At 36.1% G+C, this 16129-nt stretch overlaps 1 protein-coding gene across 1 annotated transcript in view; it reads left to right on the forward strand.

Moving 5' to 3' along the window:
* Positions 1-14956, forward strand: part of YIPF4 (Yip1 domain family member 4) — a 33662-nt gene extending 18706 nt beyond the window's left edge. Inside the window, exons 3-6 of the mRNA XM_052649007.1 lie at positions 846-1017; positions 5703-5780; positions 11235-11348; positions 14569-14956. Coding sequence (XP_052504967.1) covers positions 846-1017; positions 5703-5780; positions 11235-11348; positions 14569-14706 — 502 coding nt within the window. The 3' untranslated portion in view covers positions 14707-14956. The remainder of the gene's footprint in view (positions 1-845; positions 1018-5702; positions 5781-11234; positions 11349-14568) is intronic.
* The last annotated feature ends 1173 nt before the right edge of the window (positions 14957-16129 follow it).

Genomic DNA, 16129 nt, shown 5'->3' on the forward strand with positions numbered 1-16129 from the left:
GAGTGGTTTGCCATTTACCTCTCCAATGCATGCATGCATGCTAAGTTGCTTCAGTTGTGTCCGACTCTGTGCAACCCATTGGACAGCAGCCCACCAGGCTCCTCTGCCCACGGGATTCTCTTGACAAGAATACTGGAGTGGGTTGCTATTTCCTTCTCCCCTAAGAACAACCTATAGCATTGTAAAATCAAGGCATTACCAGGTTATTCTCTGTGGTAATTATTGGTAGATCAAGTACTAAGAACATTCTGTTTCTTAATGTTAATATACTGAATTTCATCAAATCTAAGATGTTATAGATTATAAGATGCAGTTATTTTACATTTATTAATAAAAGAGAAAAAGTGGCTAAGACAGCATAAAGCTAGAACATTAAAGGGCTATCTTATCTCCTTATTGTAAGGATAAAGGAGAAATGATCAATCATGCAAAAAGAGAAACCAAGGAAGTTTGCTTGTCTGTTTGGCACTGGGTGAAGTGTTGGAAGAAGTTCCTATGAGAATATAGACTTGCAGACTATGGTTCCAAAAATTCTCAAGAGAAGAATTTTATTTAAAGTCTCAAATTGGTAGTGCCTGGAGGAGACTGGCAAAAGGAAAAGCAGATCTTGGAAGCACTTGGCCTCACGCCAGACTGACAACAATTGTTAAGACACCAGCTATTGTGAGATGTATCCCAACTTTAGAGATGTTGAAAATGTACATCTTGGAAATGTACTTCAAATGCAAATGTTTTGTTGACCTGTGGAGACTACTGTTATATTTAAACTTTTCTTAAATTCTTCTACAACTGGCTCAATATTCAAAAGTATGTGCCTTCTAAGAATTCTCATTTTAAAATTATAGGGAAGAATTGGATATTGATCTAAAGGATATTTACTACAAAATTCGATGTGTTTTGATGCCAATGCCATCACTTGGTTTTAATAGACAAGTGGTGAGAGACAATCCTGACTTCTGGGGTCCTCTGGCTGTTGTTCTTTTCTTTTCCATGATATCATTATATGGACAGTTTAGGGTAAGTACATCTTCCTTTACACAAATTCTAAATAGTTTAGAGTTTTAAAATTTAAAATAACAAATATTAACTGTAGTACTTCATTATGTTTGAAAAATGCTATAGCTTTACCCATTATTTGTCACTTTTCCATCCTTACAACTGTTCTTAAATAAGTGGGAGGTTCCTTGGATTAATGGCTTGCAAACTGTTCTACATCATCATTCACATGAAAAGTATTAGTATTTATATGGCAAATGGGTAAGTGGTTGGGACTGTTCCCAGCTGCCCATGCCCTTTCTGGTTTTCTGTAAGAATAAATAATTGAAAAAAACACGACTCATGTTTTTACCTTTTATTCATTTTTAGTTCTGTTTTTTAAAATAAACTTTTTATTGATGACAGGAATTCCATCAGTATTCGTTTTTACCATGTCCCATTCTCAGAGGCCTTATCTGTATCATCAAAACACAGTATATACACATCACTCCCTCATCTTTAGTTTAAGGCTTTAGGGGAGTAAAAAATAATTCTTTATCACAGAGTGATTTGGAAATAAATTAGTTTTCTTTTGTTCTATAATTTCTGTAAGTTTAGTGATGTAATGCAGATTTATTCTTTGACAGTTCTCAAAGTCAGAAATCCAAGCTGAGTGTTAAAGGGCTAGAATCAAAATGTCCGCAGGGCTGGGTCCTCTGGAGGCTCCAGGACAGTCTGTTGCTTGCCTCTTTCCAAGTCAGAGGCTGCAGCGTTGCTTGACTTCTGGTTGCATCACTGCAGTCTCCATTGTCACATTGTCTTCACTGCTGTAGTCAGATATCCTTCTGCCTCCTTTTCTAAAGGACATTTGTGATTAAATTTGTGCTTACTTGATAATTCAGAGTATTCTCTCCATAGCAGAATCCTTAATGTTATGTAACACTAGTCCTATTAATATTTACCTGGAATCAATTTATATCAAGTATTATGTTGCAGACAAGCACCATTGAAGAAGTTGAATGGAGGTTCTGGTCTCTTGCCTACCACCAACCCTTCATGCAGAGCATCTCTAAGTGAATTTTAGCTATATAATCTTTCATTTGAATGCAGGGTTCTAAGGCTAAAAACAGAAAATTCTTACCTCCATAGAATGTTTCTTAACTTGAATTTGTTTAATATTTTCTCATGCTGGATTGAGGTAATACATTTCTGGCAGGAATATCAAAGAAGTGACATTGTGCCCTTCTCTACATACTATTAGGCATTACATGATGCTGATATGTCTTATTCCTAGTGCTATTATTGTTGATCACTTGGTAAGGCAAGGGGGTGGTATCTGCCCAATTCCTCCACTGTAAAGTTGCTATTTTTCCCTTTTTAATATAATAAATGTCTTGTGGAGATACTTTGTGACTAGGCAAGCACTCTGTTTCTCATCAAATTTTAGCCCACTAATTTTAGCTTCTATTGATGGCTCTTCTTTCAATAATTATTGCTATATTGTTTACTGAATATGATTTTCCTCCTTTCTTCCACATGGATTTATTAGTATTCTCTTTGAAACAGCTATTCTTTCTTTGTCATTACTTACTTATCTTTGTTAGTATAGACAGATACTTACTTTACTTTGTGGACTATCAGTTCAATTCAGTTCAGTTCAGTCGCTCAGTCGTGTCCGACTCTTTGCGACCCCATGAATTGCAGCACACCAGGCCTCCTTGTCCATCACCAACGCCCAGAGTTCACTCAAATTCACCATCCATCGAGTCGGTGATGCCATCCAGCCATCTCATCCATGTCATCTCCTTCTCCTCCTGCCCCCAATCCCTCCCAGCATCAGAGTCTTTTCCAGTGAATCAGCTCTTTGCATGAGGTGGCCAAAGTACTGGAGTTTCAGCTTTAGCATCATTCCTTCCAAAGAACACCCAGGACTGATCTCCTTCAGAATGGATTGGTTGGATCTCCTTGCAGTCCAAGGGACTCTCAAGAGTCTTCTCCAACACCACAGTTCAAAAGCATCAATTCTTCGGCGCTCAGCCTTCTTTACAGTCCAACTCTCATATTTATACATGACCACTGGAAAAACCATAGGCTTGACTAGATGGACCTTTATTGGCAAAGTAATGTCTCTGCTTTTGAATATGCTATCTAGGTTGGTCATAACTTTCCTTCCAAGGAGTAAGCGTCCTTTAATTTCATGGCTGCAGTCACCATCTGCAGTGATTTTGGAGCCCAAAAAAATAAAGTCAGCCACTGTTTTCACTGTTTCCCCATCTATTTGCCATGAAGTGATGGGACCAGATGCCATGATCTTAGTTTTCTAAATGTTGAGCTTTAAGCCAACTTTTTCACTCTCCTCTTTCACTTTCATCAAGAGGCATTTTTTAGTTCCTCTTCACTTTATGCCACAAGGGTGGTGTCATCTGCATATCTGAGATTATTGATATTTCTCCTGGCAATCTTGATTCCAGCTTGTGCTTCATCCAGCCCAGCGTTTCTCATGATGTACTCTGCATATAAGTTAAATAAGCAGGATGACAATATACAGCCTTGCTGCTGCTGCTGCTGCTAAGTCGCTTCAGTCGTGTCCGACTCTGTGCGACCCCATACAGCCTTGACGCACTCCTTTCTTTTCCTATTTGGACCCAGTCTGTTGTTACATGTCCAGTTCTAACTGTTGCTTCCTGAGCTGCGTATAGGTTTCTCAAGAGGCAGGTCAGGTGGTCTGGTATTCCCGTCTCTTTCAGAATTTTCCACAGTTTACTGTGATCCATACAGTCAAAGGTTTGGCATAGTCAGTAAAGCAGAAATAAATGTTTTTCTGGAACTCTCTTGCTTTTTCAGTGATGCAGTGGATGTTGGCAATTTGATCTCTGGTTCCTCTGCCTTTTCTAAAACCAGCTTGAACATCTGGAAGTTCATGGTTCACGTATTGCTGAAGCCTGGCTTGGAGAATTTTGAGCATTACTTTCCTAACGTGATATAAGTGCAATTGTGTGGTAGTTTGAGCATTCTTTGGCATTGCCTTTCTTTGGGATTGGAATGAAAACTGACCTTTTCCAGTCCTGTGGCCACTGCTGAGTTTTCCAAATTTGCTGACATATTGAGTGCAGCACTTTCATAGCATCATCTTTCAGGATTTGAAATAGCTCAACTGGAATTCGGTCACCTCCACTAGCTTTGTTTGTAGTGATGCTTTCTAAGGCCTACTTGACTTCACATTCCAGGATGTCTGGCTCACCATCGTGATTATCTGGGTTGTGAAACTCTTTTTTGTACAGTTCTTCTGAGTATTCTTGCCACCTCTTTTTAATATCTTCTGCTTCTGTTAGGTCCATACCATTTCTGTCCTTTATCAAGCCCATCCTTGCATGAAATGTTCCCTTGGTATCTCTAATTTTCTTGAAGAGATCTCTAGTCTTTCCCATTCTGTTGTTTTCCTCTAATTTTTTGCATTGATCACTGAGGAAGGCTTTCTTATCTCTCCTTGGTATTCTTTGGAACTCTGCATTCAGATGCTTATATCTTTCCTCTTTTCCTTTGCTTTTCGCCTCTTCTTTTCACAGCTATTTGTAAGGCCTCCTCAGACAGCCATTTTGCTTTTTTGTATTTCTTTTCCATGGGGATGGTCTTGATCCCTGTCTCCTGTACAGTGTCACGAACGTCTATCCATAGTTCGTCAGGCACTCTAGGTACAACCTAAATCAAATCCCTTATGATTATGGACTACAATCCAGTATAATCATGTATTTTATTGCTTAGATTGTTGCAGTTTTAGCTACTGGAAGCTCCTTCAGGTTAGCTTTGGTGTCCTTTTGACATATTCCCATCCTTTTTTGAGTGCTTCCTTTCTTCTTGACTCCACAGTGGATTCTGGACTCATCTTTCATTTTCCCTGTCCCAGCCCTGGAATCAGTCATTTCCCTAGGGAATCCTAGTTCCTTGTATAGGGGAATATTTAGAAACCAGTAAGTGTCTGGGTTTCCCAGATGGCATTAGTGGTAAAGAATCCACCTGCCAGTGCAGGAGATGTAAAAGACGTGGGTTCGGTCCCTGTGTCGGGAAGATCCCCTGGAAAAGGAAATGGCAACTCATGTCTGGAAAATCCAGTGGGCGGTAGAGCCTGATGGGCTACAAGTCCATGGGGTCGCAAAGAATCTGACACGACTAAGGACACACATCATGCACCATAACTGGGCAGTTAGTCTTCTTACGTTGCTACCGGGTATCTTTATTTCTAGACCCCCTCAAGCAGATAGAACTTGGACATTTATGCATGTATCATTATTATGTCAAGTCTCAAGAGTTAAAATTGTCTGAAGTGTTGTCCACATTCTATTACTTGGATAAATGTGTAATTAATATAAATTTTAGAGACCTCCTGAGATTAGTAACTTGTTTCACAGATAAATTTACCATGTAGAATGCTGTAAAGCGGGAGTTGAGAGTCAACACTTTGCTCTCTTTTTGCAGTCATCTTTTATCATAGATCTTAAAATACTGAGGTTTCCTTAAGTAACTGATCATTGCCAAATTTTCAGTTTGGATGTAAAATTATATATTATATTCTTATTAGGTTTTGGGAAGATAACCTGGGAACCCAAACTTCCTGTGACCTAAAGTCAGTGATACCAAAATACCTTATATGGTAGAGAATTGAGCTCATGGGAAATTTTCAGCTTATTTGGTAACACAGATATTAATTGCATGAATTTTTTTCTCTTAAGGTGGTCTCATGGATTATAACCATTTGGATATTTGGTTCACTAACGATTTTCTTACTGGCTAGAGTTCTTGGTGGAGAAGTAAGTAGTTAATTTTGAAAATAGTCTTTGTTTTTTATGGTAAGCTTTATTTTTGATATTGCAGATACTATTAGTAACTATGTTCATTATAATTGTTTGTTGCCCCAGAACTGCTTTTAATTTATGCTGCTTCTTTCAAGGTGACTTATATATTAGTATTATGTATATTCTAAATGTTATGAGAAAGAGGAAAGAAAAAATCCTATCATTTATAAATAACTTAGAGCTTTATAGGGAAGCATACAATTTATTCTCTATTTAGTCCTCGAACTTTTGATCTCAGGTCCATAGAGCTTATTGCCAAATTCAAACTTAAACTGAAGAAGGTAGAGAAAACCACTAGACCATTCAGGTATGCCCTAAATCAAATCCCTTACGATTATATGGTGGAAGTGAGAAATAGATTTAAGGGTCCAAATCTGATAGACAGAGTGCCTGATGAACTATGACGGAGTTTCGTGACATTGTTTAGGAAACAGGGATCAAGACCTTTCCCAAGAAAAAGAAATGCAAAAAACCAAAATGGCTGTCTGAGGAAGTCCTACAAATAGCTGTGAAAAGAAGAGAAGCAAAAAGGAAATATATACCCATTTGAATGCAGAGTTCCAAAGAATAGCAAGGAGAGATAAGAAAGCCTTAGTGATCAATGGAAAGAATTAGAGGAAAATAACAGAATGGAAAAGACTAGATCTCTTCAAGAAAATTAGATATCCCAAGGGAAAATTTCATACAAAGATGAGGTCAATAAATGACAGAAATGGTATGGATCTAACAGAAGCAGAAGATATTGAGAAGAGGTGGCAAGAATACACAGAAGAACTGTATGAAGAGGATCTTCATGACCCAGATAATCATGATGGTGTGATCACTCACCTAGAGCCAGACATCCTGGAATGTGAGGTCAAATGGGCCTTAGGAAGCATCACTAGGAGCAAAGATAGTGGAGGTGATGGAATTCCAGTTGAGCTATTTCAAATCCTGAAAGATGATGCTGTGAAAGTGCTGCACTCAATATGGCAGCAAATTTGGAAACTCGGCAGTGGCCACAGGACTGGAAAAGGTCAGTTTTCACTCCAATCCCAAAGAAAAGCAGTGCTGAAGAATGCTCACACTACTGCATAATTGCACTCATCTCACACGCTAGTGGGCTGCCTTCTATGGGGTCGCACAGAGTCAGACATGACTGAAGCAACTTAGCAGCAGCAGCAGCAGCAGCAGCACACGCTAGGAAAGTAATGCTCAAAATTCTCTAAGCCAGGCTTCAACAGTACTTGAACCATGAACTTCCAGATGTTCAAGCTGGTTTTAGAAAAGGCAGAGGAACCAGAGATCAAATTGCCGACATCCACTGGATCATCGAAAAAGCCTGAGAGTTCCAGAAGAACATCTATTTCTGCTTTATTGACTATGCCAAAGCCTTTGACTGTATGGATCACAACAAACTGTGGAAAATTCTGAAAGAGATGGGAATACCAGACCTCTTAAGAAACCTGTATGCAGGTCAGGAAGCAACAGTTAGATCTGGACATGGAACAACAGACTGGGTCCAAATAGGAAAAGGAATACGTCAAGGCTGTATGTTGTCACCCTGCTTATTTAACTTATATTCAGAGTACATCATGAGAAATGCTGGGCTGCATGAAACACAAGCTGGAATGAAGATTGCTGGGAGAAATATCAATAATCTCAGATATGCAGATGACACCACCCTTATGGCAGAAAGTGAAGAAGAACTAAAGAGCCTCTTGATGAAAGTGAAAGAGGAAAGTGAAAAAGTTGGCTTAAAGCTCGACATTCAGAAAACTAAGATCATGGCATCCGGTCCCATTACTTCATGACAAATAGATGGGGAAACAGTGGCAGACTTTCTTGTTTTGGGCTCCAAAATAACTACTGCAGATGGTGACTGCAGCCATGAAATTAAAGGACGCTTACTCCTCGAAAGGAAAGTTTTGACCAACCTAGACAGCATATTAAAAAGCAAAGCCGTTACTTTGCCAACAAAGGTCTGTCTAGTCAAGGCTATGGTTTTTCCAGTAGTCATGTATGGATGTGAGAGTTGGACTGTAAAGAAAGCTGACTGCCAAAGAATTGATGCTTTTGAACTGTGGTGTTGGAGAAGACTCTTGAGGGTCCCCTGGACTGCAAGGAGACCCAACCAGTCCATCCTAAAGGAGATCAGTCCTGAATATTCATTGGAAGGACTGATGTTGAAGCTGAAACTCTGGTACTTTGGCCACCTGATACAAAGAGCTGACTCATTTGAAAAGACCCTGATGCTTTGAAAGATTGAAGGCCAGAGGAGAAGGGGATGACAGAGGATGAGATGGTTGGATGGCATCACCAACTCAGTGGACATGAATTTGGGTAAGCTCTGAGAGTTGGTGATGGACAGGGAGGCCTTGCATGCTGCAGTCTGTGGGGTCTCAAAGAGTCGGACACGACTAAGCGACTGAACTGAACTGAACCATAGAGCTTAATGTAGGTTGTGTTTACCAGTATTTATCATGGGGACTTCCCTGGTGGTCTAGTTGTTAAGATGCCACACTTCCACTGCAGGGGGTGTGAGTTCAGTCCCTGGTCAGGGAATAAACATGCCTCATTTTGTGACCAAAAAAGTTAAAGCAAACAAAATTATCATGTTAGAAATTAAAAATAAAAAAATTTTAATGTGTGTTTATTCATTTAAAACTAAAAGCAAATCAAATACATTTTAACATAAATATGCATTTTAAAGAAGACTTTTTAAAAACAAATTGAGGAAAAGGCATTGTTATACATTCTTGCAAGTAGCTTTAATATCTGGGTTAGTGGAATCTGGATCCTGATATCTGCTTTCTGCATTCAATTGTTATAGGATATATCGCTTTGGATAAAGTATATATAAAAAATACATCCTCATACAGGTATATAATTTGAAAAGGAAGGATATTTTAACAAATTTTTTTGGATGATTGTGGTTTTTCTATTCTGATACTACATTAACACTCAAGAGATAATATAATATATTTTTTTTTGTCTCTTGTTAATATTTATAATTTGCCAAAAATCAGACATGTTGTCTGACCTATACCATCACTTTTTTCAATTAGTTAATTTTAATGGAAGGATAATTACTTTACAGTATTGTGATAGTTTTTGCCATACATCAACATGAATCAGCCACAGTTCTACATGTGTCCCTCCTATCCTAAACACACCCCCCCCACCTCCCTCCCAACCCTGTTCCTCTGGGTATTCCCAGAGCACCAGCTTTGGGTGCCCTCAACAGGAAAGTTTCTTAAAGTTTTCTTGTGAGGAATCTCAAACCATATTAGTGAGCTTTTTATATTCTGTTTCATTGAAATTTGTTTTGAATGGATCTTTTTACCCATGCATGGTCATCTAGAAAACACTCATTCAGTGAGGTTTGCAGAACTTCCAAATGTTGACACGTTTTATTCTACGATATCAGAAAACCACATTCATTAATATCACCTATCTCAGCAGAAAATGTCAACATTACAGTGTTGGATGTAAGTTTACCAAAATTATACTTTTTGCTTGAGAGAGCATTTAGTAATTTGAAAGAAATACTGTGAGTTGTTTTTCTTGAAGCAACAGGCTCATTTCATTCATTTTCAGTCATGTTGCCTATCAGTACCTAACTGTGAATACTTATAGTTTTTCATTTGTTCTTTCACGTAAGAATGGTGTTCCATGGATAAAGCATCTAATTCAACTCTTCACTTAAGCAATTGTACACGGGCTTTCCTTGGGATAACCATTCAATCAAGGTAGAAGAAATGCTTTCTGTGTACTTTGCATTTTGTTACACAGAATATTAAAAGTCATATTCAAAGGTTGAGGCTTAATAAAATCAGTCGTTTTAACTGCTTCATTAAGGACGTTTTTAAGTGAAACAGGAGGGTTTTTTTCTTTCTTTTCTATGTATGGTAGGAAAGAACATAGTTACTATTAATACAATTCATACCACGTTGGCATAATAAAGCAGCTTGATGTTTTACCCATTGTTTTTGTTCTATTAGTATCAATGTCAACCTAATTTAAAAAGGCAAATAATGTTTTATCACTATTATAAAAAATAGTTTTGATGTCCAGTCTTTTAGAAGAGACTCTCCTGGATCCCCAGAATACCATGGGCCACACCTTGAGAATCACTGCCCCATTAACTTAGAGTTTATGAATTACTGTATACCTAGGAATTGTAGCACTCTGGAATTCAGCTGTTTGTGGAGAGAGTAAAGCAGAAGGGATGTCAGGCACAGTTATCATACAGGTGCTGACTTATATTAGGCTTACTGTATGAACACTGACTCCAGTACTCTTGCCTGGAAAATCCCATGGACGGAGGAGCCTTGGTACGCTGCAGTCCATGGGATCGCGAAGTGTTGGATACGACTGAGCAACTTCACTTTCACTTTTCACTTTCATGCATTGGAGAAGGAAATGGCAACCCACTCCAGTGTTCTTGCCTGGAGAATCCCAGGGATGGGGGAGCCTGGTGGGCTGCCGTCTATGGGGTCGCACAGAGTCAGACACGACTGAAGCGACTTAGCAACAGCAGCAGCATGAACACTGAATGCTAAATGTCAAACTCTTGAGCCTTTTTCTCACACTTCGGGGGACGGTCTCCAAATCTGATTCTTAGCTCTTGTTCTTCTACTTTCCAGTTTCCAAAATTAAGTTGCTGTTGTTCCAACTTCTCGCCTCTTGTTTGTGCCTCTTACAAAAAGGAGTTTCTTTTTTTCTTCCCTTTTAGTGGAGTTTCGAGAAGGAATGGTATTAGATATATGTTCAGTTCACCATCTTAATCTACAACTCTTGAATAAGTTTAGAGTAACATTTATCTGTGTAACTTTTTTACTCTGCTTATGGAAATTTAGAATAATTTTAACAGGGACTTAAAATGACGTTTGTGTATTATTTCTTATATTCTAGATAAAATATACAATTTTTATATGAAGACAGGTATCATTAATTGTTTTGGTAATTTAAGATTGTTGTTGATTCAGACAGGGACTCTATTAACCTAGAGGGGTGGGATGGGGAGGAAGATGGGAGGGAAGTTCAGGATGGAGGGGACATATGTATACCTATGGCTGATTCATGTTGAAGTTTGACAAAAAAAAACAAAATTCTGTAAAGCAATTATCCTTCAACTAAAAAGTAAATAAATTGGAGAAAAAAAAAAGACTATTTGAGGAAGTGAAAAGATCTAGATCTTAGATCTTATTTGAACTCTAACCAGCCAGCTGTGTCTTTCCTGAACAAAGACCTGAGAATCAGTTTCTTCATAATGGGGATAGTATTACTACTACTACATGATACTTTTATGATTTTCTGAATTCTCATGCTTATGTAAATACAACAAAGTATATATGATGTTTAATAGTGGTTAAAATAAGGAACTTGATTTCTATGATATTTATTTAAAATTTTGAAAATTCACAGGTTGCATATGGCCAAGTTCTTGGAGTTATAGGATATTCATTACTTCCTCTCATTGTAATAGCCCCTATACTTTTGGTGGTTGGATCATTTGAAGTCGTGTCTACACTTATAAAAGTAAGTAGTGTGTGTTATAAAAAGTAGTTTACTGTTTTCCAGTCAGGACAGTCTACAACTGCCCCTGCATATCCATGGGAGATTGGTTCAAGGATTGCCCCCACCACCACCACCACAGACACAAAAATCTTCAGATGTTCAAGTCCCCAGTATAAAATTATGTAGTATTTACATATTACCTATGCAAATCCTTCCATCTACTTTAAATCATCTCCAGATTACTTACAATACCTAATACAATAAAAATTGTTGTCTGTAGTCCAGCATACTCAGGTTTGGCTTTTTGAAACTTTCTGGAATTTTTTTTTCCCCCAAATATTTTCAGTCCACAGTTGGTTGAATCCGTAGATGCAGAACCCACAGGTAATAAGAGCTGACTGTACTAGCTTTATGGTTGAAGAATCTTGTAATCTATAACTTTATATCAAGCAGTTAGTAGTATTTTGAAACAGTAACCTTACTCACTGATTTTACCAAATACTTTCCCCTTTTAATTGCCAGAAATTATAATGTATATCTAGGGTGGAATAAAGAACAAAGAGCAAATCAGGCCTCAGGATATTACACTCAAAATTTTTTATTTAATGTTAAAAATTTCTTTTCTGTACTTATAAGATGAATTTATATTTATTTGAAATTCCATTGGATGTTTATTTAATAATTGTTACTCCTATTTGAATAGTAAATTACTGGTCAAGTAAGATATACGTAGTTCTAATAAACTGATTTTTCTATGCTGCAGAAATCAGGACTTCTTTATGCTGTGTTAAACTTATTAACAGTGGACCCACTTTAAACATTTAGTGTTAATATTAAACACTTAATGAATAATGATAAAGCAAATGTTGGCATTTATTAATTTTGAACCACTTTGGAAAAAATAAATGACTACTTTCACACATGTATGTATATTACACAGTGAATGTAATCTTTTTTCTTTATGGAAAATAGAACTTCCTAAGACCACTACTTTCAATACTAGAACTACCATTATGTAGTCTCCATATTAGAGTATTTAAATACTAAGAGTATTTAAGTAGACTCACTTAAGTAGAGTTACTTTATGACTTTTGGTTTCACTTAAAGTTTATTACTAATTCCAGTGTAAAAGAAATTATTCCTTTTAGAATTGAGTAACTCCAGGCTAACACTGACATATAAGCCTTGGATATTGAGAAGAGTCGGATTTTAGAACTGAATTCTAAATTCCTGAATTCAGATCCTGGTTTTGCCTCTTGCTGTCCGCCTTGGGGAGCTATCTTTTCTTACTCTCCTCTTAGAGTAAACTTAGCAACTACTTTTTCGGATTTGTTATGAAGATTTTGAAGAATAAATAATGACTAGTATAGTGCTTGACATACAGTAGGCACTCAAACAGTAGCTGTTATTATTATAAATATTAAACGAATATTTTGAGAACATCTTTGTATGTTTCAACTGTTGGAACACTCTAGAAACCAAGAAACACTTTCATTCCTCTAACCCTAATTTTTTAAAAAATATCATTATTAGTGCTTAGGTTGAAAGTCTTGCAGTGCAGAAGCTAGCCCCACCCATGCTGGCATTTAATTATTTAGTCTTAGTGAACATACCACTTTACTGAGTCATTCAGGATCACTGCCTGTGTGTTGTTTTACTTGGGTTAAAGATTGTTTGAATGCTTCTGAGACTATTCCCAAAACTGCTAAAACTGTGTCCTCTGGTTATTTTTAGTCATTGAGTTCAACTGAAAATTGGTCTTTAATATTCTTTATACAACAAGTGAATGTGTTATTATAACATAGAAGAGTCTTTTATAAAATCATTAAAATTTTAGGATAAAAATTTTGTGAACTTTAGGTATTTCTTTGCCACATTTCTTTCCCTAATCACTTTAATCTTTGTGTAGTGATCTGTTTTGCATGTTTCTTGTTTTAGTTCAAAGTCTGTTGAGAAATAATAATGAAAGAATGAAATAAACAAATCATGAGAACTCTTATCCTTTAACTGTAGCATTGGAAAGCAGTTTACAAGCACTAATTTTTTTTTAACATTAAATCTCTGTAATTTTACCAATCTTCACCATTTATTCACAACAAACATTTAATCATCATGTACAAATGGAATTTGATTATAATTTTATTTATTTCTCTATACTTTTTTGTAAGATTAAAATATCTTATATTTTATTTGCATTTAGTTTTAAAAGTGCAGTAGAAAATTGGATCATCTCAAATAATTTTCAGTCAATCTTCCAGTATTTATTTTTTACCTCTGTACCAGTGGTTCTTAACTGATGGCAGTTTTGCCCCCCAGGGACATTTGGCAATATCTGGAGACATTTTTGCGTGTCACAGATGGGGGAGGTGGGGTGGCACTAGTATAGAGTGGCTAGAAGCCAGGGGTACTGCCAAACATCCTACAGTGCACAGCACAACTTCCCACAACAATCATCCAGCCCAGAAATTTGATTAGTGCAAGGTTGAGAAACCCTTCTCTGTGGCAAGTGTTTCTATCATAATTTCCCTGATTTCTATCCTTGAAGTTATTCTCTCATTTTATTTTATAAAATGCCTTCAGTGACTTCACTAAGAAGTATTACATAAATTTCTAGTGGATGTAATTTAAAATTAAGTAGGTGCATAGAATACTCTAAACCAAAATGTTACATTTTTCCTCCTTCCCTTGTAACACTATATTTCTACCTAGTCCTGGGAAAATGACTCGATACTTGTAAGATTGTGTGAAATTTTTACTTAATCTGTTTTTCTACCTCTTGGAAAAAAAGAATATATTCTACAGAATCAGTTAGTTTTCTTAGGAAACAAATATCTTTCAGCATCTCATCCCAGTAATAGTTTTTCCAAAAATTGCCTTGTCTTAAATCATCCAGGACAGTTGTTAAAATGACTTATAATTAGACCCTTCTTCTGTTAGAGATTCTGATTCAGTAGAACTAGAATGAATCCCAGGAAGCTAATAGTCACCCCAGGTGATTCTTATAATTAGACAAGTTTGATAACGTAAAACCTGAGTCATTTCCAGATGTCAAGAAACAGAGCAAGAATGAATATTCTTAATAAGGTTTCAACATTCTCAATAAATTTTGCTGTTTCTCTAGTTGGTTGCCAGGGTTGTTTTTAAAAAAAAATACTGCAAATGTTATTTTTACTCTGTGATACTTAAAATGTTAATTGACTTGCTAATATGCTGCCTTTTGTCTTTTTTTTTTTTTTTTAAGCTCTTTGGTGTGTTTTGGGCTGCCTACAGTGCTGCTTCATTGTTAGTGGGTGAAGAATTCAAGACCAAAAAGCCTCTCCTGATTTATCCAATCTTTTTATTATACATTTATTTTTTGTCCTTATATACTGGGGTGTGATCTAAATCATATATAAGTAGAAAAAGACAATGTTACATTTCTGTGTAGGCTGGAAATTCTTGCTTGAGGATATTAAAAAAACCCTGTTGACGGTAAAATTTTACATGTTCAGATGTAAAGGCAGTTTCAGGTCTTTTTAAAACAGTTTTTTTTTGTATTTAAGCAGTTGGAGTTATCTGAATATTTTTGGTCAGAATTCTGAATTCTGTTTGATTCTTCATATTCCAGTGAATAAAATATAAAAGCATTGTGTTTTTCAGATTGTGTCAATATTCACCTAAAAATCTGTGCCAAAAGCACCTGGAATGGTAATTATATTTCACTTGAAGGGTAAATATAATAACATTCTGATCATCTAAAAGTGCAATTTTTTCCTTTAATGAGTTTTCTCCTGCATTGCAGATCCTGTAGATATATATTTATATTTATACATATATATTTATGAAGTAATTCTTATTCACAAAATATATTTCTGAATAGCCTAAAAATTAAGATATTTTAAATCCGATGCTTACACTTTTTTTAATTTGGCCTTTAATGTTTTTATTTATGAAATTAAATTTGCTCTTAAATTATGTATAATTTTTAAAGTCTCGTACATGCTTCTGGCAATATGTCCTTGTTAAGAATTCTTTTTTTTTTTTTTTTTTTTACTTTTTTATTGCAAGATATTTGCTTTACAATATTGTGCTGGTTTCTGCCATACGTCAGAATTCTCAATAATAACAACTAAAACTAATTATAACAATTGCTGATGTAGATTCGGTTTGTTTGAGTGTGCTGTTTTTTACAAACCACTTTTGAATGTCTAAATATCTGATTTAAAGTTTCTGCTTATGGCATTTGATGACAGATATGGCATTTATTAAAACTGTCAGTATGTAGAAAAACAATATTATTTATAGCATCAATAAATATTTTAAGTGGCACTTCTAAGCCGTAAAATTTGCTGAAAAGAGACCTTTAGAGTCTTGTGGTCCCGAGCAATGTTATATGAAGTAGAAAAAAATAAAATGCTTCCCAGCTGTGTGTTTTGTTTTATAACACCTTGTCTTGTATTACCTGATATTTTAACAAGTATCAGGTACTCTTTAACAAACATACAATATTTGGTGAGAGATACTAAAAATTCCAGCTAGTTTGTAAAGTAGGTGAAATATTTGATATCCATAAAATACCAAATGCCTAAGAACTATTAGCAAATTATTATATTGTCCTTTCTGGTCTCAACTGGAAGAATTAACTGCTGTCTTCAATATGATAATGTGGCCACCTCTTGGGATATATTCCTTGAGCACTCTAATGTGTCAGGAAATATCCAGCAACTCTGAAAAAAGCCTACAACTTAACAAGATATCAAGCCCATCTCTCATTCTTTTCTCCTCTCCCCCTAAAATAGAAAACAAAAACAAAAACAAAAAAA

The sequence above is a fragment of the Budorcas taxicolor genome, chromosome 11, assembly GCF_023091745.1.
Source record: "Budorcas taxicolor isolate Tak-1 chromosome 11, Takin1.1, whole genome shotgun sequence".
In the NCBI taxonomy this organism is placed as follows: domain Eukaryota; kingdom Metazoa; phylum Chordata; class Mammalia; order Artiodactyla; family Bovidae; genus Budorcas; species Budorcas taxicolor.